We start from the raw sequence: 25438 nt of genomic DNA on the forward strand, positions 1-25438 counted from the left end.
GGGGCGGAAAAAAATCACAATTTCCTGAGTGTTCCAGAAAGGAGACTTTCTCTATGCCCAGAAAAATGCTTTTCAAATTCCCGGATGCCTGCACCAAAGGCACTGCAGCTCCTGGCATTTCTCCCCAAAGGGCAGGCCCCAGAAGCAACCGATTGGCTGAAGTCCACCTCATTTAGGAGTCGCTTCTTAGAGTCACTGAGTATGGTGTCTCTTCCGTTCTTGCATCACACAGCTTTCAGAGCCATGGAGACTTTCACTGGAACGCACATAACAGGAAGAGACACTGGTAGTTTCGTAGGTGGCATCGTTATTATATTCAGGTTCATTCTTTGGCTTTCAGCAAACGTTTTCATCAGCTCCCCAAGAGTGGGCAACGCTGGCCAGTCCAGCTCGTCTCAGTCCTTAGGTGCCAGGAGGCATCCCCCAGGCTGTGCACCTTTGAAAAAGGTTCATGTGTTAGCCTCACTTAGCACTTTGCTCATTCAGTTTAACTGGACATACTGTGAGCCACTTGAGTACACACACCAGGGGCAGGGCTAGCTTCTGGGGTTTAATGACTTCTAGAAGCAGGGTCCCTGACCTCTAGAAGCTCCTATTCTGTTGTTGAGATGGAGAGCTAAGGAGGTAGTTTTAGGAAAACAAACTCTAAGGAAGCTCTGAGAAGGGGCGATTAGAGGTCATTGACTCACCTTGGGAACTCAGAGGATGTCTCAGGAGAGATGGATCCTTTGCAGACTGATGTTTGGAAGTGTTTGCTGGGAGAGGGAAGGTGGGACTTTCATTCCAGGCAGGCGGGAGATGCTTTTAGGGAGCAAACAGCAGCTCAGTGGTGCTGGGGATGAACAGGCAAACAAGGGAGGTTGAGGGATATGGCTGATGAGGTATCCTCCAACCATGGTCATACAACCAATAGAATGTGTTTAGAGAGAGCAAGAGAGAGGGAGAGAGAACAATGGATGGATAGGTGTTTCAGTGGATGGATGGATGGATAGATAGATAGAATGAATATATATGATGGATGGGTGAATAGATAGATTGATTGATCAATGGCAAAATATATATGATGGATGGATGGATAGGTTAGATAGATAAAGATAGAGAAGATAGATGAGTTCCTTGGTTGCTCTGCAGGTTAAGGATCTGGCACTGTCACTGCTGTGGTTCTGGTTACTGCTGTGGCATGGGTTCCATCCTGGTCCCAGGAACTTCTGCATGCTGTCCAGGTGTGGCCAAAAGGAAGGAAGATAGATAGAGAAGATGGATGGATGGATGGTTGGATGGATAGATAGATGTGTGTATCTATCTATCTATCTATCTATCTATCTATCTATCTATCTAGTTATTGCCATGTGGGTAACAGTTAAAATCAAAGGTCAGTAATAACCCCCACATCCAGTATAAGGAATGAGGAGTGAGGCTAAGGATGAACTGAGAAATAACTATGTATCAGCCTTAGAATTGGAACAGTAAGTTTGTTACTATAGAAACATAGTACAGGGGTGTTCCCACTGTGGCGCAGCAGTTAACAAACCCGACTAGGACCTGTGAGGACACACGTTCCATACTTGCCTGGCCTTGTTCAGTGGGCTAAGGATCGGGCATTGCTGTGAGCTGTGGTGTAGCTGTAGCTCCCATTTGACCCCTACCCTGGGAATTTCCATATGCCCAGGGGTGCAGCCCTAAAAAGGAAAAAAAAATCCCCCCAAAAACAAACAAAAAAAAAAACAGCCAGTGAAGGGCTAGGTCCCTAAAATGCAAGAAAGAAAGACAGACAGACAGACAGACAGACAGACAGAGGGGTTTGTAGTGATGATGAAAAAGCCAGTATTGCAGAGTGTCTTCCAAGTTCCCTCTATGAGTGTAAGGAAACCACCAGAGTGAGGCAAGTGTGATAGCAGATGTAAATCTGATACCTGTATCCCCAGAACATAAAACACGGCCTGATCTGTTATTAAGAAATACTTTGTGAGTGAATGCATAACTGAAAAAACACTTGAGCTTGAGTCTGAAGGGTACAAAGTTTAACTCAATTAAGAGGACCATGGAAGAGCACGGCTGTGTTGGTAAATCCACTGGTATTGGAGATTGGGTTTGAGGGAAAGGAGGCCAGGAGATGTTATATTTTTGGCAGGCATGATGGGGTAGGTAGAGATTCCCCGAAGGAATTAGGATCCTGGGCAGAGACCTGTATTTGGTTGGCACGTGAGGAGATGGATGAGATCATCTTGGTGCAAGAGAGAATCGAGTCGGGGACCAAGCTGGATGTAAAAGGTGAGATGAGAAGTGATGATGCAACAGAAGAGATAGGGAGAAAGCGACAGGGGAAATAAAAACAAGACAGAGAGGGGAGAGAAGATCCAGGCAGAGCATGGTTCTCAGCAGTGCTGCTGATGAACAGTCAAGTAAGACTGTGGCCACCAAGGGTCCATTGCATATGCTACACACGTGATGCTAATATGTGTTTTTTCCATGGAGCATGAGAGGCAGAAGCCAGATGGATGGAAGAGGCTGGAGGCAGGGGGAGGTGGTTTCTCAGATTCTTTTCAGAAATGTGTCTGCAAGGAGACAGGCTGTGACGGGGGGAGGGGTTGTCCTGGGGACATTTGAAGTATATTTCATTCTCCCGAATCACCTTGAATAGAGCGAGAGTGAAGATGCAAAGGATGACTAAGAGTGTCAGATTTCTGAGAAGGTCGTGGGACATGAGAGCCCACGTGTGGAAGGAGGGTTGATCTTTGCCAGGAGGAGGGACCTTCTCTACTCTGGGGTAACACGAGAGCAGGTGCTAGTGGATGGGCTGTATAGAGGCTGGAAGCTGGTGGTGACCCCAAATGAAGCCTTCGGTTTCCTCCCTGTAAAAGGAAGCAGTTACTCCTGAAGGAGAGAGGTTGAGGGGACAGAGAAGTGACACATAGGACTCTGGAAGAGGGGGTTGATATTCCTGCTGAACGTGGGGAACACTGGCTTCCAGTAGCAGGAAAGGGCTCTATTTGGTCCCTTTTCTCAGATGCACAAAGCTGAGATCTAGGTTTACGGGGAACAGATGGGTATTTTCACTGAGGGCTGGCGTTGTACTGGGGAGGTGTGAACACGTGTCATGGGTGCTATGGGATCCGGTGTTTTGGCAAGAATATGATGGAAAGGGTGTATTACATGAGCTAGAGGTGGAACTACATAGGATAAACTTAGCAAACATCCGGAAAATTGGATTGCCTTTTGGAACAATTGGGACTGTCCACCTAAGTAGAAAATTGAACTGCTAGATGGTCATGGTTTTATTTTATTTATTTTATTTTATTTTATTTTATTTTATTTTTTGATCTTGGTTTTAGATGAGTTGATTTCATTGCATTTCTTTTTCCCTCCGTCCCTCCCTTCCTTCCCTTTTTTTTTTTTTTTTTGGACGAAACATGTGACCGTGATGCCACAGGGTTAACTTTTGCAAAGTTTGGGCCCGTGGTTGGGGAAGTCATACCAGAAGGCAGAGGTTGGAGGCTGGACAATGGGGTGTTTGCATGACTCACTTCAGGTAGAAGAGACATGGTCTGTGGGCGAGGGAGGCTGAGGTTGCCTGGAAGGGACATGGAGGTGATGAGATGGCACTGGATAAACTGACCTCTGGGAGGGCAGGGAGTTGAACTATTTCATGCTCAACTTATTTTCATGGACGAATGGAAGGTAAGAAGAAGAACATGAGCTTATTGGGTAAGACTCTGGGGAAAAGAACTTTTGGAATGGAGCAGGTTGGGGAAACGCAAGGGACTGAAAGAGGTTGGAAATACGCATTATATATAATCACACTCATCTGTAGGGTTGTCTTTACACCAGCAATACTTTCCATCAGTTCCCCTATGACTTTATCCTTTCCATGCATGTATTGGACATTCTCTGGGTGGAAGGAGTTATGCCGTGGGCCACAGTTGATCCAATAGTGAATTAGAGTATCTTTTCTTTTTTAAAAAAAATTTTTATTCCGATTATTTTTAAAAAATTTTATGGATACAGTTGTTTTATAATGTTGGGTCAATTTCTGCTGTACAGCAAAGTGACCCAGTCATATGTGTAAATACGTTCCATTTCTTATATTATCTTCTCTCATGTTCTATCACAAGTGACTGGATATAGTTCCCTGTGCTGGACAGCAGGACCTCATGGCTTATCCATCCTAAATGTCACAGTTTGCATCTACTAACCCCAAACTCCCCATCTGTCCCACTCCTCCTTGGCAACCCCAAGTCTGTTCTCCATGTTGGTGAGTCTGTTTCTATTTTGTAGATAGGTTCATTTGTACCATATCTTAGATTCTACATAGAAGTAGAATGTAGAATCTACTGGGTCCATCCATGTTGCTACAAATGGTATTATTTTGTTCTTTTTTATGACTGCATAGTATTCCATTTATATATGTACCCCATCTTCTTAATCCATTTTTCTGTTGATGGATATTTAGGTTATAGAGTCTCTTTTCAAGTACTCTTGATCCCAATGGGATGGTGAGACCTGCATCAAATTGATTGTCAGACATCCCATATACAAGAGCCTTGAAAAATGCCTGGGGAATGGAGAGTAGGAAAACATAATGTGCAGTGGCAGTTGTAGAAGGCTTGATTACACAGGAGAGGCACGCCATCCAGGCTTTCAGGGGGTTATAAAAATGACTGGGGGGGGGTGGGTTGGGGAAAAATCCTAGCAGAGCAAATTACAAAAGCAACAAAGCTTTATAGAAGGCAGGCTACAACAAGATGTCTGGGGCATCTAGGTGAGACTCAGCTCAACTCAGGGCTGATACTGGAGATGTGGTTACTTTACATTTCAGGCCAGGATAGATTGTTTAGTGTTTCATTCTTGCAGAAGAGACATAGGACTCCAATTAAGTGAAAGATAAATCATCACTGGAGGTTGAGGTGACATTTCTCCCCTGACTCTGAAGGAGTGGATCTTGGGGAGTCAGGTCAGGGCATGTCCACCCAGCTTCATCCCCAAATTTCAGTAACTTAGGGAAGGACTCAGCACTCTGTGGCATTTGGGCCAAATGCAACCCGACGCCTGATGTTATAGATAAAGTAGTACGGAAACCCAGCCGTGTTAATTGGCTGGTGTCTGGCCCCACTGCTTCTGAGCTGCTTGGGAGCTGATCAAATCACCCACACAACCCAAGATAGTTCCTAGCTGGCTCCTCAGAGAGAAGGTGGGTCAGCCCCTGGCTCACATTATTTAGCCATTTGAGGTCTTGCTTCTTAGTCACCCTTAATGTTTCAAACTGTGTTAACTAGACAGATGGTTGTTCTTTCTTTTTGCCACGAGACCAGTTTTGTCCCTTGTCCCCTCTGTAGCAGGTGGGTTTTAGTCCCTGAAATGAATGCACCAGCGAGAGTATGAACCACAGCATCTTGGGCGAGAAAGCATCTAGCATGAATTACATTTGTCAGTGTAGGTCCCTGGGGCTCCCATCAATCCAGGGCATCAGGGTCCTGCAGGTGGAGAGACACCCAAGAAGAGAAAAGACGATAAATAGGATCTTTCGTGAGACTCTGTGCCCAGATCCAGCAAAAGAATGATGTGTGTCTGGTGTTGCGATTCCGACGCATTTGACCTGCTGGGCGGAAGCCTTCGAAAGGACAAAAATAGAAGCCTGGTTTGGAGACAGCTGTTCCGGACAAGAGTCTTGGGGGTGAATGATAGCAGAATGTTCTCTGTGCCTGCCTGGAGAGATTAACTCAGCCACCCTCCCTCAGTGACGTCCTGTCACAGCCTCATGCCACTGGGATGAGAAAGGCAGGCATTGGACAACTCCTCACCCCGCTTTTAAATTTAGCCCCTGCTCTTTTGTCTGCCCGTCCATTTACAGAAAGAAAGGATCCAGACTCCTTCAGCCTCTTTTTCTCGCAGCGCACCTGCCACCTCACATCCTACTCTGCTAATCCCATTTCTCCTTCGCACACCAACTCATAGTCCTTGGATTTAGGGTCAGTGTTCCCAGGAAGGAGGCATCTCTTGTGTTTCCTGTGGACCCCCAATCAGAGTTATCTGTGGGTATATCTGAGCTAATCCTTCGAGACCTGGAGTTTCTGCAGGGTGGGATCCTTGGTCCTGTATCTTTGTGCTGCCTATGGGGTTCTGAGATTCATGGCAGAATGTAGTTAGAGGTAGACTGGTTCAGGAACACAAATTCTGGAGTGATCTCTGACACGTTGCTTGCGTTCCTGTGCCTTCCTGGCCCCAGATTTCCCACCTGTGAAGTGGGGCACTTCTCTGCCTTGCAGAGGCGTGGAGCAGAATGAAGAAATTAAGATCTGTCATGAGCTTGACTTCTCCCTGGAGCAGGGCGAATGCTGTCATGATGGCCAGTTGTCGGATGGCGCAGCTTGGTCTGTGTCTGCTGAAGGTGTGACGTGTCACCCTTTGGGTTCCTGTGACCTTCATTTCAGAGCAACAATAGCAGTTCCTGGGCTGCGTGCTGGGCTTTTCCAGCCCGAGGAGCACATTCTGTGCCCACTCCTTTCACGCTGCCGCACAGCCCGAGGACAGAGCCACACTGTCCGACAAGCAAGCCTGTTTGCACATCAGCGTGTACCTGCAAATGTGCAGCCCAGCCCCAAACATGTTTTTCTGTCAGCAGTGTGTGGGGATGTCTTTATCATCTTTTAAAGGTTTTATAAAGTAGGCTTTTTTTTTTTAACCATTGCTATTATAAAAACACTGGACAGCTTGAGAAAATTGCATGAGATTTTCTGTGTTGATGCATTTCTTTAGTTTCTGAATATTGATGAAGAGCTCTAAGATGAGAGGCTGATGATGTCACACATAGTGGGTTCTGATGTCCCCCAGTGAAGATCGTAGTTTGTCATTAGAGAACCAGCTTCAGGAGTTCCCATTGTGGCTCAGAGGTAATGAACCCAACTGGTATCTATGAGGATGTGGGTTCAATCCCTGGGCTCACTCAGTGGGTTAAGAAACTGGCTTTGCTGTGAGCTGTGGTATAGGTCACAGATGCAGCTTGGATCCTGTGTTGCTGTGGCTGTGGTGGAGGCTGGCAGCTGCAGCTCTGATTCAACCTCTAGCCTGGGAACTTCCATATGCCACAAGGGCAGCCATAAAAAGACAAAAAAAAAAAAACCACAAAAAACAAAAAACCCTAACTTGAAAGGAAACCACTCTTGATCTTGCCACACCTTTTCAGTAGGTGGCTGGGTCCCGGGGTGCTGTGAGCCCCTCACTCACGGCAGCCACCCAGACCTTTTGCCACCAGGGGGCTATGTGTAGCCTGGAGCTCTCTCCGGGTGTTTGCATCTCGGGCAGGATGTGACATTTGTAGGATCTCTTCCGGAGTTCTCTTTTGTTTTCAAGGAGGTTACATGTCAAGCCATGCCCGTCTGAGGTCTCAGTAGAGTCTTCAGAGCAGAACACACCTCTGATGTATGCATCATGATAAAGACAGGCTCTGGATGTGCCTGTGGATTTCTGTGGCCGTGTGTGTGTGTGCACATGTGTTATCTCCTTCAGTATTATCTCCTTTAGGACATTCTATGCAGACACCAATAGGCATTTCTATCGATGGTCACAGCGATGGAAAGGCTAGTTGGTTTTCTTATGGTGAAACTGATTCGCGTTGACCCAATCCAAACAAGGATTTCCCTTGCTAGTGGGTCAGCTTTCTCCAGGTGTCATTGACACATGAAAGTGGTGTGTATTTAAGGTGTACCCCTGGATGCCGGGCCGTATAATCGTGAAGTGAGCCCTCTTAATTCTTGGGAGGATAGAGAGTTTGTTTGGCATCGGGTCCTTCTTAATTCTAACCGTTCAGGTGTGTCTGTATCCAGCCCACCTGCTGTCCTCTTGTGACATTAGACAGATGACTTGGCCCTGCTTCTCTTGATGCAGAGGTGAAGGGGGGTCGAGGAATTGTCCACCTTCTAGGCTCTGGTGTTGGATTTGTCGCTGCACCTGATGGCTTCCTAGATGAACGACCTCCCATGCCTAACGTAGCTCCCCATTGCAGCGGTTTCCCTATCTGTATATTTCGTGAGATTTTTATTTTTGACTCAGTTTGCTTTGATGGAAGAATTAATGATAATAAAGGGGATGAGCATATTCCCTGCCCCCCAGCTTTCCCCGGTATAACTTGCTGTGTAACTATCATATATCGGTCAGGAAATAAGATTAGTGCATCACTATCCACTGAAGGAAAGATTTTGTTTCTTTTCTTTCTTTCTTTCTTTTTTTTTTTTTGTCTTTTTAGGGCTGCACCCACGGCATATGGAGCTTCCCAGGATAGGTGTTGAATCAGAGCTACAGCTGCTGGCCTACACCACAGCCACAGCGATGCCAGATCTGAGATGCATCTGCGACCTACACCACAGCTCACGGCAATGCCAGATCCTTAACCTACAGAGCCAGGCCGGGGATGGAACCCACATCCTCATGGATACTAGTCGAGTTTATTACTGCTGAGCCACGATGGGAACTCCAATATTTTCTTTGTCTTTCTCCCTTTCCTTCCTTCCATGCTTCCTTCCATCCTTCCTTCCTTCCTTCTTGCTTTTAGGCCTGTACCTACAGCATATAGAAATGCCCAGGCTATGGGCTGACTTGAAGCTGCAGCTGAGACCTTCACCACAGCCACAGCAACACCCGATCTGAGGCCCATCTTCAGCCTGCAGCTTGCAGCAATGCAGGATCCTTAACCCACTGAGTGAGGCCAGGGATCGAACCTGCATCCTCACAGAGACGTCAGGTCCTCACCCCACTGAGCCACAAGGGGAACTCCCAGGCTTTCCATGAATGCACTTTTTGATAAGTAAATCTGCCATGCCACATGCATCTAGGAGATGAACTGGTCAAGGATGCTTTTTCATTATTTTAGTATGTTGGTCTATCTTCCATTTTACTTATTCTGTTTTATTTGAACCAGCAGGACAGCCCTGAATGAAACTAACCCTTTTTGTTATGTCCCAGCCATGTATTCTGTTGATGTTGGTGTTCAATTGAAATCGAAAAATGCTGTGTGCCTGATCTACTAGAAGGATAATCAGATGGTCGTTCACATGTGGAGATGCCTCCCACAGCTTGCGCTGCTACTGACAGCGTGAATAAACTATGGCAAATTATTTAAACTTTTCATTTCTTGGCCGCGGTATCTGTGAAGCAAGAGTAACCGAATTTGTCAGATAATTACCTTGAGGTCTTACTGAAAAGATGAAACAAAAGAGGTTTGACTTTTCCTAGAAGGCCGCCATCGAAATTACAAACGACGTGATAAGTTTAGACATGATGTTTCCCTAAACGGCTGCGTCTGTCAAACACACGGGTGCTTGCAGTTAAAGGTCTTGCCCACAGGAGGCATTCCATCTGCAGTTGTCAACTGCAATTCAGTCTGTCATTGTCAGAATTCAATCCACACTTTATGAGAAACTAGCTTTAAGAAGTGAAGATTTGACGGAGTTCCCATGTGGCTCAACGGGTTAAGGACCTGACTGGTATCCATGAGGACGCGGGTTCGATCCCTGGCCTCGCTCAGTGGATTAAGGGTCCAGTGTTGCCATGAGCTATGGTGTAGGTCAGAGATGTGGCTCAGATCCGGCACTGCTGTGGCGTAGGCTAGTAAATCAACTATAATGTTTTTAAAAATGAAGATTTGATGGAGTTCCCATCATGGCTTAGTGGGTTAAGAACCTGACCAGTATCCATGAGGATTCAGGTTTGACTCTGGCCTCACTCAGTGGGTTAAGAACCTGACATGGCTGTGGCTGTGGCGGGGGCAGCACCTGCAGCTCCATTTCAGCCCCTAGCCTGAAACTTCCATATGCCGTAGGTGCAGCCCTTAAAAAGAAGAAAGGGGAAAAAAGAAATAAAGATTTGCTGTTCAGGATCCCTCGAACTCAGTGTCTCCAGCCATTGCTGTTTTCAGCTTAAATGTTGTTTACGTGCAGTGTGAACCATGCATGCATTCATCAGTTCGATGCATGAGGCCCCCTCTATGGTTCTGTGCTGTCTTTCATTTAGCTCTTTATTTCATTCTTCATCCCGGTAGTTGGTGGAGAAGGTTTTCACCTGGAGCTGAACTTGGACTCTGTCCCTTTCTTCCCAGCCTCACTGGCTGAGGTTACTCCATGCTCAGTTCCTCATCAAGTCATGGGGGACTTCTCGGTGGGGAAGTGGAGACAGTGTGTCTGTTTTTCCACCATCCCTGTGCACCCACTTCAGGGACCCAGCAGCCCCCACCTCTTGGAGCCCAAGGCCACCCTGCTTCCGTCTCCCTTCCCCAAGACCCATTAGTTAGAGGCCTTGGGGAGAGTCTCCTGCTGAGCTTGGGACCCACTCCCAGCTCACTCCAGCCCCTCCTGACACCCCCTCACGCTCTGTTCATGTTCAGATTGCCTGGTATATACAACGCTCATTTTCCCTATCAGGCAGTGAGAGCTTTGCCCATAATAAAGCAACGGCAATGGTGAAAATGGCCATTGTGGGGGCTCTCCTGTCTTCCGGGCCCTGGAGATCCTAATTCCACATGCGACACCTGATGTGTCTGGAGTGAGAGCCGCAAAATGGTTGACTTGTGTGCTCAAGGGCTCAGAACTGGCTGTTTCATTTTCTAGGTCTGCCGGGTAGCAAATCACCACCAATTTGGTGGCTCAAAACCATACACATTAATGATCTTAGGGGCGTGCCCGTCGTGGCCCCGTGGAAACGAACCTGACTAGTATCCATGAGGATTCAGGTTTGATCCCTAGCCTCACTCAGCTCAACCCCTGGCCTGGGAACCTCCCTATGCCACAGGTGCAGCCCTAAAAAGACCCCCCAAGACCCCCAGATTAACGATCTGACAGTTCTGGAGGTCTGGTGTTCCCAGTGGAGCCACGTGGTACCGGCAGAATGGTGTTCTTCTTCGGAAGGTTCCCAGGGAACCCTTGGTTCCTTGTCTTTTCATCGCTGGGAGGCTCCCCGCCTCCCTTGGCTCAGGGCATCTCTCTCCATCCTGAAAGCCAGCAGCATCGCATCTTCTGGCCTCTCCATGTACAGCCCCAGCTGCCGGGCCAGCAGTTCCCTTGCCTCCTGTTCTCCCTCACCCAAATCCTTGTGTTTATGTCAAAGCCACATGCATAGTCCAGAATGGTCTCTCCCTTGCTCATGCAAGGTACTGTGTCTCCAGATTCCAGGGACTTGGATGTGGACATTGTGGATGCCATTATCTTGTCTCCCACACGTGGGTAAAAAGTAGACATGAACTTGAAAGTCCAGAGTCCTGGTTATAAGTCTTTTGTTGGGAGATCTGAGTGTCCCTGGTTCCAAAGTCATCACTCATGCCTGCCAGGCAGTGCTGGCCGTGTACCATACCTGTCATGACCGTGCCATATCTATATATCTATATACATTTGTGTATCTATACAGCTATACATCTAAAATATCTGTAATCTGTGTCTGTATGTCTATATGCCTATACACATATGCATCTATCCAGCTATACACCTGTATGTCTATACAGCTTTATATCTATATATGTGTACAGCTATATATATACACATCTAAAGTATCTATATAGCTAGACATCTGTGGTTCTGTAACCTATGCCTCTAGGTGTCTATACATCTATATAGCTCTATCTGTTTCTATATATAGATATCTAAATATCTCTATGTCTGTATATCGACATCATATATGTATGTCTATAGATCTCTATAGCTATACATCTGTATATCTGTACCTCTAAAATATGTGTATATCTATACATCTATATCTCTATGCATATAGCTGTCTATACATCTAAAATACCTATACAGCTATCTATATATATGTGTGTGTCTGTTTATCCTAAATAGCTATATACCTATTCATCTATATGTCTCTATCTATTTGTACTATCTAGAGGTATCTGCTGGATAGATAGCTGTACAGATACAGATATATATTTTATTCACCACAGCAGATGCTGTATCACTGGTGAAATTCTCATTGATTCCAAGTCCTTAAAGCACTCGGATCTCCCACATTGGCTGCCACGCCAGGCCCCTGCCTTGACCGTGGCTGTACGTGGCATAAAGCCTCCCTCACCTCTGTTCTGCCTCTCCCTCGGCGTTTTAGGGGGGAAAGCCACCAACTGGGAAGGAGGCATCCGAGTCCCAGGCATCCTGAGGTGGCCGGGAGTGATCCAGGCGGGGCTGGAGCTTGATGCACCTACAAGCAACATGGACCTGTTTCCTACCGTGGCCAACCTCGCCGGGGCCCCTCTGCCGGAAGACAGGTACTGTGACTCGCTGGTTCTGGGCTTGTCGTCTCCTTCAGGTCTGCAGGCAGGGGCATCCTGGTGTGCGGGCAGGACGACATGCTGCCTCCGTCCATGGCTGTGGGCCACGCCCAGCTGTGGGACGTACTGGTGGGTCTCACAACATAAACACTGCTCTATCCATCCTGTCATTTAACTGAGTCTTCCTCTCTGGGCATCCAGGTGCTACTCTCATTCTGCTCTGTGGTCTTCACTGGCTTGCAGAAGGGCAGCTGGGCAAAGCCCCCCCCCAGTTCTCTTGCATTTCACCCTGTGTCCTGGACCCCCTCAGCCCCTCACAGAAAGGTAGCCAGCCCCCCAGTAAGGACCTGGTGTGTCAGCCGGTCTCCCTTGAGTGAGTGCTAAAGGCAGTGTCTTTCTCTTTGATTAAATACAATTCCCTGCGTCATTGCCAAGGGTTTCTTCTTAAGTGTCATTACGAATCCAAAGACTTCGAAATCGGGCACACCCAAGGACTTCTTTTCATTACTTGGGGGTCAGGCCAGGCTCCTATCACATACGCGGACTGCAGACATTTAATTCAGCCACCAGCGGGACCAAGAACCACGAGGAAACCAGAAACAAAAACAGCAGCTCCACCAGACCTGAGGCTGTGCTGGGTTTGCACACTTCCCGTTGGGTGCAAGCTTGTTTCCTGGTTTTTTGTTTTGTTTTCACATTTCTGCTTTGCATGTAATGCTCTCAAACTATGCACACATGCACGCACGCTCACACACTCACACAAATGGGAAAGGCAGAAATGTCAAGGTCAGCCCTTCTCAAACCTCGTGGTCCCCAGACCTATGTACCGTCTTGACTGACCCAGGATGTTGGCAGCTGAACGTGGAAATGAGAGGTTTTGAACATAAGCATGTGCAGTCACACATTGCAGCGGCCAACAGAGTGATGAGGTAGCCACGGGGGAAATCCACCATGCGCCCGGGAAAGGGTAGTAACCCAGGAGGCAAAAGACATTTTGCATCATCGTGCAGATAATTTCAGCTCGCAGACATCCAGAAAGGTCTCAGGGACCCTGAGGGGGATGGAGTCTCTGGACACCCCTGAGAAGGAGCTGGTGCTCCAAACAAGAGCCAAGATTCTGGAGCTGTACTGCCTGGCTTCATGTTGTGGTTTTGCCGCCAACGTGTCTCACTTACTGGCCCCGATTGCTTCTCCTGCCAATGGCTGTCATGCCACCGCTGCCCTTGTAGGGTGGATGCAAGGATGGGAAGCATAAGGAGTGTCACGGGCGGAGTTGGAGATACGTGGAGACTCACCACGTTTGTTGCCATATTGAGAGGTCACAGGTGGTAACTAGAGTTCTTCCCACTTTCCCGTGTATGGTCGGTCCATCTAGGGTCCTGAATCCCCACCAGGGCGGGCTGGAGGGGGACGTCTAGGACCTGCTCTTCCAAACACACTGTGCTTTTTGCTTGCTTTCTTGCTTGCTTGCTCTGGCTGCCCCTGTGGCATACGGAAATTCCTGGGCCAGGGATCGCATCCAAGCCACAGTTGCGACGTAACGCCACAGCCACTCCGTATCTGAACGGCATCTGCGACCTCTGCCACAGCTCATGGCAATGCCATATGCGTCATCCGCTGAGTGAGGCCAGGAACAGAACCCGCATCCTCATGGACACTATGTCGGGGTTTTAACCTGCTGAGCCACCATGGGAACTGCAGGATTTCTACTTAGGTAAAAAGAGCAGTGGTGCAGGAGTCACCCGTCAGAGACTTTTCGCTTTGCAGACTTAAAGGGCTGCTGTGAGAGTCATTCTCTAATTCGGCTCCGTGCTGTGTCTGTATGAGCTTCCTCTCTGCAGCCCAGCTTCCCTTCACGTCTGCTGCAGGGACATATGTGCATTGAGTGGCGCGGTTGACCTAAAGAACGTTCTGTGCCCATCACCCCAGCAAGATGCAGAAAAAGCATTCCCCTTCTGTCTCCAAAAAAAGCTGATTCTGGAAAGAAGTGGAGGGCAGTCTTTGTGCTAGGCAACAAGAGTATAACCCTAAATACATCAATTCGTTAAAACGAAAACTTCCCTGTGGCGTAGCTGGGGACTCCTCTGAAAACCATGCCTCTCTGGCCACAGACCATGAAGCTGGGAGGGAAGGGCGGGGGGGATGACCTCATCCAGAAGCACATCTTAGCAGTGACATTTAGGGCTCCTATCCCATCATTAGAATTGGATTTTTTTTTCAAGTGTAGAAAAGAAAGCCAAGTGTTCGGTCTCATTTTTTTTTTTTTTTTTTTTTTATGGAGACAAGGGAAGTGACTCATTCCTCCCAGTAAATGTTGCCAAAGTTTAGGGGCACAGGGGAAGCCTGCTTCATAGAGCAGGACACAGAGAACAGTCAGCCACCTGGATCTAGTCCAGCTCTGTTTTGCAGGATGAAAGTTGAAAGTCTTCGTGGACCTGTGAGCCCTTGTAACTGATCTTATTTTCTATTCACATATTGGCAGGGTTCGCTGTTACAAGTGGAAACATTTTTTTTTTTTTTTAGTGGTGTATAGCTGAGTTACAATGTTGTGTTAGTTTTAGGTGTGCAGCAAAGTGACTCCGTTATATAAACACACACACATATATATACACACATACACACATATATTTTTTCAGCTGTATGTATATATATATATAACTGAATATATATATATATCCTGTTTCAGATTCTTTTCCCTTATAAGTTATTATAGAATATTGAGTGCCTTTCCCTGTGCTGTACAGTAGGTCCTTGCTGTTTAAACTCTTTTATATTTAGTAATGTGTATCCATTAATCCTAAACTCCTAATATATCTCCCCATCTCCCTTTACCTTTGATAACCGTAAGTTGCTTTTCTATGCCTGTGGGTCTATTTCTCTCTTGTAAATAAGTTCATTTTAATCATTTTTTAGATTCCACATATAATTTACTTAGCATGAGACTCTCTAGTTTCATCCATATTGCTACAAATGGCATTATTTTCTTTTTATGGCTGAGTAGTATTCCATTGTATATATGTACCACATTTTCCTTATGCATTTCTCTGTTGATTGGCACTTGGGTTGCGTCCATGTCTTGGCTATTATAAATATTGCTACAATAAACATAGGGGTGTATATATCTTCTCTAATGATGGCTTTCTCTGGATATATGCCCAAGGGTAGGACTGCAAACTACTAAAAATAGAGGAAATATATTTTTTTAATTATGAAGATAACTTTCTGGGTACTTGGGATCCCCTTTAGTTTAGTTCTCTAGCTTCCTCCTAAAAATGTTCTTTTCCTATTCTTTTGCTGAAAAAAAATTACCTTATTTTTTTAAGTTTTAAAATTTTTAAATGGAAGTATAGTTGATGTGTAATGCTGTGCTAGTTTCTGGTGTACAGCATAGTGATTCGGTTTCATATATATTCTTTTATTTCATATTCTTTTCCATGATGATTTATCACAGGATATTGCATAGAGTTCCCTGTGCTAAACAGTAGGACCTTGTTGTTTATTCATCCTATAGATAATAGCTTGCATCTGCTCATCCCAAACTCCCAATCCTCCCCGCTCTCCCCTGCTTGGCCACCACAAGTCTGTTCTCTGTGTCTGTGAGTCTGTCTCTGTTTCATAGATAAGATCATTTGTATGGTAGAAAATCACCTTAGTTTGAATATGACAACAGGTAACACACCTTGGGCCCCAAGCTGACCTCTTTGTCAGCCCCTAAACCATGCCCTTGTCCTGTGGTCCCCACATCCTTCCCAGAGTTGACCAGGGAAAGGCAGGTAGAAAGGACATCCCCAGGTAGATGGGTCAGCGGCCAAGCTCCGAGAGACAGCATGTGCACGGGAGAGCGAGGGGACTGTGATCCAAGAAGTGTCCCCAGACATACTCTTTTCAGCTACATGCGTGTCACCTCCATGCTATGGGATTGGACCTGAACTTCAGACAGGACGCTCCTGGGCAATGCATTGTTAGCATCCCCCATGGTTGTCATGAGTCAGGAACCCAAGGAGAATCATCTCCCTCTCCAAGTTAAAAACAATCTTTGAAGACAAACTAAAGCTTACCAAAGGGAACAGGTGTCAGGGGGGCGGGGGGAGGGATAGACTGAGGGTGTGGGACTGGCACGTGCACGCTGAGGTCTATGGAAGGACTGGCCAATGGGGACCTGCTGTCCAGCACAGGGCCCTCTACCCCCTAGTCCGTGATCATCTATGTGGGAAAAGCCTCTGAGCCAGAATGCATATGGGTACATGGATCACTGAAGCACTTGGTTGTCCAGCAGACATCCCAACCTTGTAAATCAAATATACGTCAATAAAACTGTAAACAATGAAAAGTAAGTAAAAATAAAAACAATCTCAAATAAGCATGTTTTCCACAGAATCAAGCAGACACCAGCAAAGAACGCATCCGCTTCTGTAACCGTGGCTGTCTTGCAAACCTGCTATGAAAACTTAAATTAGTTTTTAGCCAGGTTTTGTGTCTCTTTGAAAGGGTGTGGGCCCCTTTTCCACACGTCCTGGTGTCGTAGAAACATTTCCCTAAGAGCCATCCCAGGTATTTGGGTAGCTCAGACAGTGTTCAAAAGTTCAGCTCAAGAGGGTCACTTTCCATTTTTCATGGCAGAAAGGAGCCTCCTTTGGACATGCCTTATTTCTGCAGTGCCATTAAACGCTGGTTTTTCATCACAGTGTGATTTATTGCCTGCTTCCAGGAAACGGCACGTTAGGTTTAGGATATGAAAAAAAAAAAAATGAGTCTATCTCTTCACTGGAAGAAAAAAGAAGTTTGCCAAACAGACTTTGCTTCTTTCCTTAAAAAAAAAAAAAAAGACTTACATCTTTTGCTTGTAAGTCAGAAAAAAAGTTTGCGAGGCTTGTAGTCTGATTTTTGTCCTTAAATCCCCCTTCATAGAATCATGGCCCCAGTTCAGTTATGAAATACCTGTCTTAAGAAAACAGTTCTGGAGTTCCCTGATGGCCTAGGGACTTAGGATCCAGCCTTGTCCCTCTGGCTGTGGCTCAAGTTCAATCCCTGGCCGGAAAAATTCTGCATGTCACACATGCACCCCAAAAAAAACTTTTAAAAATTAAAAATAAAGAACACAGTTCTGTCTCCTGTGTTCGTACCTGCTGTGTTGTTGGCTTATGATGAAAAACAGCTTCAAGGCATAGAGGTCAAGCCGTTTGCGGCAACATGGACGGACCTAGAAACGCTCATACTAAATGGAGTGAGTCAGAGATAAGTATCATAGGGGATCACTTTTTTTCTTTTTTCTTTTTTTTTTCTTTTTTAGGGCCACACCCTCAGCGTACGGACATTCCCAGACTAGGGGTCAGATCAGAGCTGCAGCCACCAACCTATAGCACAGCCCCAGGAACGTGGGATCCGAGCCACTCACAGCAAGGCTGGGTCCTTCACCACTGAGGGAGGGCAGGGATCAAACCCACATCCTCATGGACACAAGTTGGATTCACTTCGGTTGCACCATAACAGGACGTCTAGACCACTTCTATGAGGCATCTACAAAGTGGATACAAATGAACTTACTTACAAAACAGAAATAGATCCACAGACACAGAAAACAAACTTCTGGTTACCAAAGGGGAAAAGCAGGGGGGAGAATAAAGTGGGAGGTGGAGATTAACCTACACACAGCACTGTGTACAAATTCCATGGGTAACAGGGAGCTGCTGTCTAGCACAGGGAAATCTGCTCAACACGGTGCAGTGGCCTCTGCAGGAAAACAATCTGAAAAGAAGCGGATATGTATATATGTGTAACTAATTCACTTTGCTGTACCCCTGAAACTAACACAGCATTGTAAGGTAACTTTCTTTTTTTAATTAAAAAAAAAAAACAAAAAACGCAGGGCATTCCCATCACGGCGCAGGGGAAACGAATCCAAGTAGGAACCATGAGGTTGCAGGTTTGATCCCTGGCCTCCCTCAGTGGGTTAAGGATCCGGCGATGCTATGAGCTGGGGTGTGGGTCACAGATGTGGCTCAGATCTGGCATGGCTGTGGCTGTAGTGTAGACCAGCAGCAACAGCTCTGGTTAGACCCCTAGCCTGGGACCCTCTGTATGCCGCAGGTGCGACCCTCAAAAAGACAAAAAAAGAAATATATATGTATAGAATACGTAACGTTTGAGTGGGAAAAATAGAGACTCCTTCTGATGAGCCATCATGGAAAGGCCTTCCTCCACGTGGAGACGGAGGTGGTGTCCTGCATCTGACCTGCAGGATGCTTGCCGCTGGGGGCTTGACCTGCTCAGATCTTCCCACCTGCCTGCCTCCCCTCATCCCCTTTTCTTTCCTCCTCCTCTGGATCCCTCGTCTTCAGGAGTGAGTCTTTTTCGAAAGGCACACCACCTGCCATTTCAGCAGAGAAATAGGATTTCCAGAACACACACCTTCTGGAGAGCACGCTCTCCCCGGTTCCTCTCACGGCGAATCAGCCTCAAGCTCGGGAAGTGAGCCAAGGCCGTCTTTTGTTCTTATTCTTCACTTACGATGCTAGAATGTTTTCCATGCCGTGGACTTGGGCAGAGCGCATGATTCATCACCCAGGGTCGGGGCCAGAGAGGCCCCCAACAGCAAGGCTGTAATTACCGTAGGGGGTTTTCAGTGACACCAAAATAAAACATACCCCAAAAAGCTCACAGGACGTGGGACCGCTTCCGAGGGCTTGCTCAGATTATGTAACCAAGTTCAACGTCCACTTTCTTAATGCCTCGTGATAGGGGAGGATGGGGGTGGAAGGTTTTGAATGGGGGGGAAGAAAACTCTCAAGTTCAACCAACACTCAGGCTCTTTGCAGGTGGCTTCCTGCCCCAGCTTTTGCTGGCAGTGGCCTGATGGTATCCATGACTGCAGTTTCTCTAGTGGCTATTGGTGTCTGTTTCCTTCAAAGCAAAATTGAAGGCTTTTCTTCCCCCCATTCCTAAACCTCCAAATAGTTTTATTTTTCCCATCGCTAGCTGTGTACAGCAGTTGGTTGCATCTGGCACAGGTAGATACCCCGTTGTGGAGTTCCCTTGTGGCTCAGCAGTAACAAACCCGACTGCTCTCCATGAGGATGCAGGTTTGATCCCTGGCCTCGCTCAGCGGGTTGGGGCTCCAGCATTGCCCTGAGCTGTGGTGTAGGTTGCTGATGCCTCAGACATGACTGGGATCTGGCATGGCTGGGGCTGTGGTGCAGGCCAGCAGCTGTAGCTCCGATTCAGCCCCTAGCCTGGGAACTTCCATATGCCACACATGCAGCCCTAAAAAAAGCAAACAAAACAAAACAAAACACAAAAAGCCAGTTGTAGAAGAGCGGTATTTACATTTCAGAACCCAGGAATGAGTGTAATGTGTACCTGTAATTTGTTAAATATATATGTAAGTATATTTATATCGTCAGGGCAGGTAACATCATTATTATTTACACATTTATTCATCCAGACTTAGAACTTCCTTTTCATGGAAATCTATCTAACCCAAGTTCCCCTGTGTTATGGAGTATCTTTTTTTAACCTAAATTGTCAGAAATTCTTACATTCAATAGACATGTAGTCTGTGAATCACCTGTCGTTTGAGGCAGTAGGCAGAAAAGTGGATACAAGAGGAGTTCCCTTTGTGGCTCCGTGGTAATGAGCCGGACTAGTATCCATGAGGACGTGGGTACAATCCCTGGCCTCCCTCAGTGGGTTAAGGATCCAGCATTGCCATGAGCTGTGCTGTAGGTTGCAGATGCAGCTCAGATCCTGTGTGGCTGTGGCAGTGGCGTAGTGGAGGCTGGCAGCTGTAGCTCTGATTTGACCCCTAGACTGGGAACTTCCAGATGCTGCAGGTGCAGCCCTAAAAAGCAAGAAAAGGAAAGAAAAGATGGTACAGGAGAATTCACGGGGAGACCATTGAAAGCATGGACGCCCAGTCAGCCGGGTTTCAATCCCAATGGCTCTTCTTACATGCATGGTGTTGGATGAACCACTCTTTTTCTTCCCCTCATCGTCCTGGGATGCAGATGGTCCCACCTCATGGTGCTTCTTGCAGGCTCCAGTGAGGTCACACATGAGCAGAGCTGGCATCCCTACATTGCACATGGCACCCAACGGGGTTCTGTTCACGTTCTCGGTGCCAATATTTAGTTACCAGTTTGTAGCTCTACCATGCTTTCATCTGCTGGAAGGGCATCTCAGACATTGGAGCATTTTAGCCTAAGGAAGACGTGACCAGGTAACGCCCACTCGGTTTTTCCCACAGGATCATTGACGGACGTGACCTGATGCCCCTGCTCCTAGGGCAAAGCCAGCGTTCTGATCACGAGTTTCTCTTCCACTACTGCAACTTCTATCTGAACGCCATACGCTGGCACCCACGGAACAGTGAGTAGTCATGGCTTTCCTTCGGCACTTCTGAGGGCTTCAGGCACGCAGTGCCTTGGGAACAGAAGAAGGCGCAGAGGAGCCTGTGCTCTCACGAGGCCAGCAGATGCTCAAAGGATGCTGGTCTTTGGTTTCTCCTCCTCCTTCTTTCTCCTTTTCCACCTTCTGGTCTCGAGGTTGTGCAGGCAGGAAATTCACGCACCTTCACTCCTGTACGGACCCCTCCCTCTCCAGAGGCAGAGGAAGCACCAGTGGTCAGCGGGGCCCTGCGGCTCTTCCTCCCTGCTCTGCCAGCTACCTGGCTTCTTCTCTGCATCCCTTCTTCTCTCTGAGTTGCAGCCGAGCAGCCCCTCTGCTCACTGCATCACTGTGACATGAGCTTGCCGCTCCCGCTCCCTGGGAGGACTTTCTTTTCCTTCCTGGTTTGTGCTCATCCACCTCCCCAAACCCCCTGAAACGCCTTCTCCACCCCTCTGCCTGCTCTCAAAGCACTTGCTACCCTCCTGTTGCGATGCCCTGGGCTGCCGCCGCCGCCCCAGAGGGGTTCTCAGATGTTGACTGTCTCTGCCGAACCTTGGAGCTGGCGGGTGGTGACTTCTCCATCTGCCTCTGGTCATGGATCATGTGCACTGGGTAGATGCAGACATTGAAAACCGAGTTTGAATGCTCCGATGTTCCCACACCAGGTGTCTTTGACGTCATGTGTTGCATCCGTGTCGGCGTCTGCTTTGGGTTTTCCCACAGCCGTCACAGAGGTGCGTTTCTCACCAGCAGGAAAGAGCCAGTGGAACCGCGGGATCATCTTCCATGAGGGAAAGGTTGCACCTGTGGCGGTCACGCTTTTAAACGTAGAATTACAGCAAGCTGGTATCGCTAAGATGCCTGGGACTCTGTGGGAGTCCAGCCGCTACTATGCCACGACTGTATATCCCAGAGGCAGGTGTTGGTGGTGGACTTGGAGGGGCCTCTTTGGAGGTGAAATGAAACTGCCCTTTTTTCAGTGTGTTTTGGGGGTCGGCTCCCAGAGCCTCTTGTCACCATGCAGCTGATGGCTCTTTCTTTTTTTCCACCTCTCTTCCTCCCCCTTTTCCTTCCTTCCTTCCTTCCCTCCTTCCTTTCCTTCCTTCCTCCCTCCCTCTCTCCCTCTCCATCTCTTCCTCTGTTCCTTTCTTATTTGGCTGCCCCATGGTGTATGGCGTTCCCAGGCCAGGGATTGAATCCGAGCCACAGTTGCAAGCTGAGCCATGAGTGTGACCAGGCAGGCTCCTTGAACCCACTGTATGGGACCAGGGATCAGAACCTGCATCCTGGCACTGCAGAGCCATGGCAGACCCTGTTGCACCTCAGCGGGAACTCCTGAAAACTCATTCTTAAACTCAGGTCATTGTCATTCATACTGGTTTTCCTTGCAATCCTCTCCCCACCCAATGCCCCCAGACAGTTTACCAAAGACCTTAAAAGAGCAGCAGCTCCATTATGTTTAAAGTGGAGAATTACAACCCTTCTGTTATCTGCAGAAATCATACCAGGTTTACCCTTCACTGTTTATAGTTCTGATCTGGACAGCCTCCTTGAGGTTTCTTCTGAAAGATGAGCATGGCGAAGCCACGGGCTTAGGATTCAGGACTCAGGGAGTATCCCATTTGCCTGTCTCATGGATACATGCACCATTCCAAACCCCCGTGAGAATGTTGATGAATTGTCAGTACTGAGGTCTGAGCCATCTGAGAAGTGAGAGGTGTGGTTCCCCCACTTCCTTTTATGCCGGAGCATGAGAAAAATACAAAGAACAGAGTTTCAATGATGCTTGTCTGCTTAAGGAAGGATGCTAGTATCTCCCGAGCCTCACAAAATTGCATTTCAATCAAGCTGCCCTCCTCCAGTTAGAGAAGCCAGAAGGCGCATATTGGATCGGGGGCTGGAAAAACACATAATGTGGAGGAGTAAACAGAAGAGGGACAGGAAGAAGCAGAAAATAGACGTGAGAAAAACAAGACCCAGATTCTGATAGGCGGCTGGCCAGGGGATAAACACAATTTGCTCCTAAGGCAGACCGAAGTGGCACTTCGGCTTATGCAATCCCTTCAAGTCTTTTGCCTTGAACCAACAAGAGAAGAGGAAAAACAACAATGTTTCAGTGCTGCAATCCTCTTTCTGGCGAAGGGTCTCAGGAAACCACGGGTTTTAATGAATTGTCAAACCTGCTTTCAGGTGGTGCTGGAAACACAGTAGCAGTGGTTGCAGCTTTGCTGCACCCATGGCTTGGGGGCTGCTGGCTACGTAGCCCATCTCTTTATTTGCCGTACTTGTATTTATTGAGCACCTACTATGTGGCAGGGCCTGGCACTGAGCAAGACAGACCATGTCCCCTGCCCAGGAGTGGCTTACATCTTGGGTCGTGATGGGCTGGCAGCAGCCTGCTGGGAAGTGGGGAGTGGGGTGCAGGTTGTATAAGGGAAGTGTCACTTGTCTGGGTGGATTTACATGTCCACTAGAGACAACCAATTAAACCCATCCTGGCCGGGTGGGATGCTCTAGATCATCTCAGGTCTAGGCTGAGAGAGGGCATAGCTAGGACATTCCTGGATGACACAGGGGAAATTTCCCACAATTTTGGGGGGTAGGAGGGCTCCAGGTGCTTTGTTAGGAATGAAGAGAGGCGTTTAGGGTTGGGGTTGAGAGATGTAGGACCAGGGTAGCCATGGGCTGGAGGCACACCCCAGTGGCTCAGGAATCTTGCAGCCTGTCGAGACAGCACTGCTAACTTGATGTCAGCCTTGCCAGGAGTCTTTATACTATAGCAAGCGGTCAACACCTCCAACACCTCCATAAACTGGAATTGGCAGGAGCTGTTAAGATCTAGTTCCTACTTGTCTTCATTAGTTGGAGGCCTATGTATTCTGATTCCAGACGTATTAAATACCCATTTATTCCCAAAAGCTTAGAGAGCTGGAAGCCTATTTCCACTCTTTTGGAATGTAAATCCCTTTCAACTTTTGGATACAGTGACCTCTTGTGATTCCATAATTCTGGGATTATAAAGATTCTATAATTGAGTTGTCTCAGCGGATTGAATGGTGTAACTTAATTGTCATCCAATGACATTAGTCTTGTTACAGTTTGGAGGAACTCAAGAAAGCTTTCTTAGAATAGGGACAGTCTTTCTGGCCTTAGAGTGGGAATTTTGAGTTTAAATTTCCTGTTCAGTGGTCTTCAAGTTTGGCTTCAAGTTGTGATGTATAAATCAGTCTTCATGAAACATGGCATGGAATGACAACTTGAATTTCATGGTACAACTTATCTTAATAGACTGGTAGGTATTTGGCTCTGGGATTCTGTTGGAGATGTTTGAGCAGATGAATAGAAGTCTATAAGATATATACTGACATTAATGCCAGAGACTCCAGACCAGCTGGTCAGACAGAAATCCATGGTGACTATGCTGATGCTGCGCCCACAGGGCCACATAAATGCTGCTCCCTTTTCAGTGCAACTTTGGGACTTCCCATCGTGGCTCAGCAGTTAACAAACCCAACTAGCATCCATGAGGACTCGGGTTCGATCCCTGAGCCTTGCTCAGTGGGTTGAGGATCCAGCGTTGCTGTGAGCTGTGGTGTAGGTCATAGAGGTGGCTTGAATCCGGTGTTGGTTGCTGTGGCTGTGGTGTAGGCCAGCGGCTACAGCTCTGATTCGACCCCTAGCCTGGGAACCTGCATATGCCACAGGTGCAGCCCTAAGAAAAGAAAAAAACAAAAACAATCAATGCAGCTTTGTGGGAAAGTCACTTAAAAAAAAGTGACTTTTTAAAAAAAACATCATTTGAAAAATCCCAGTAGTACACCTGATATTTATGTGCTTAATAAAAGAAAAACAATAAACAATTTTGACATTTTTAAATCACAAAAAAAGCAGTAGGATATGAGCATTCATTCTAAAAAAATGTGTTTATATCCAGGCTTTTAAAAGGTGCCTTTTCTTGAAACTAGGAGATAAGTGAGGTTTAAAATCCAAATAGTATGATATTTTTTAATGCTATTTTGATTGTAAACCTCACTTATCTCCTAGTTTCAAGGAAAGGCACCTGAAGAAAAACAAACAAACAAAAAAAACCCCTGGAGTTTGGAGTTGATACATACAAACTCTGACATTGAGAATGGATAAGCCATGAGGTCCTGCTGTCTAGCACAGGGAACTCTATCCAGTCCCTTGGGATAGACCAGGATGGAAGATAATATAAGAAAAAGAAAGGATGTAGGTGTATGACTGGGTCACTACGCTGTACAGCAGAAATTGGCACAACACTATAAATCAACTACACTTTAAGAAAAAAAAAGAAAAAATCCCCCCCCCACCACAAAAAAAAAAAAAGTTACCATGGTAATCAAGGAACAAAGCTTGCTTTTGTTCACCATCTAAAATTTTTGCCCAGTGAAAAAAATGTTCAGCACTACAATGTATCTAAGAAAGAAGGTTCTACTTACAGGAGATTGTGTCTCAGGAGTTGAGCAATGGAAACAGTGTGCTTTGCCTTTGATCTTCATTCATTGCTTCAGTGGGCGTTGTTTGAACGTGGGTCTTTGTTTGATTCTCGGGAGTGGGATTGCAAGGGTCCGAACCAGCACACCGAGGGCTGAAACCACACGAACACGGGCGGGGGTGTTTTTCAAATGAAAACTGGCTGAGAGTTCTCCTGTCTTCCTGTCCTGACCTTAAGAAGGGCCAGCTCTACCCAACCACAGCTTTTGTTGCACTTGAGAAAAAGCAGGGCGTTCCCATCGTGGTTCAGCCGGTTACAAACCTGGCTAGTATCCACGAGGACGTAGGTTCGATCCC

At 47.0% G+C, this 25438-nt stretch overlaps 1 protein-coding gene across 1 annotated transcript in view; it reads left to right on the plus strand.

Annotated features, from left to right (window-relative positions):
• STS (steroid sulfatase) overlaps positions 1 to 25438 on the plus strand; it is a 207983-nt gene that overhangs the window by 169004 nt on the left and 13541 nt on the right. The window contains exons 9-10 of the mRNA XM_047765646.1: positions 12079 to 12238; positions 20484 to 20605. Of these exons, the coding sequence (XP_047621602.1) occupies positions 12079 to 12238; positions 20484 to 20605 (282 nt within the window). The remainder of the gene's footprint in view (positions 1 to 12078; positions 12239 to 20483; positions 20606 to 25438) is intronic.

The sequence above is a fragment of the Phacochoerus africanus genome, chromosome X (assembly GCF_016906955.1).
Source record: "Phacochoerus africanus isolate WHEZ1 chromosome X, ROS_Pafr_v1, whole genome shotgun sequence".
Lineage (NCBI taxonomy): Eukaryota > Metazoa > Chordata > Mammalia > Artiodactyla > Suidae > Phacochoerus > Phacochoerus africanus.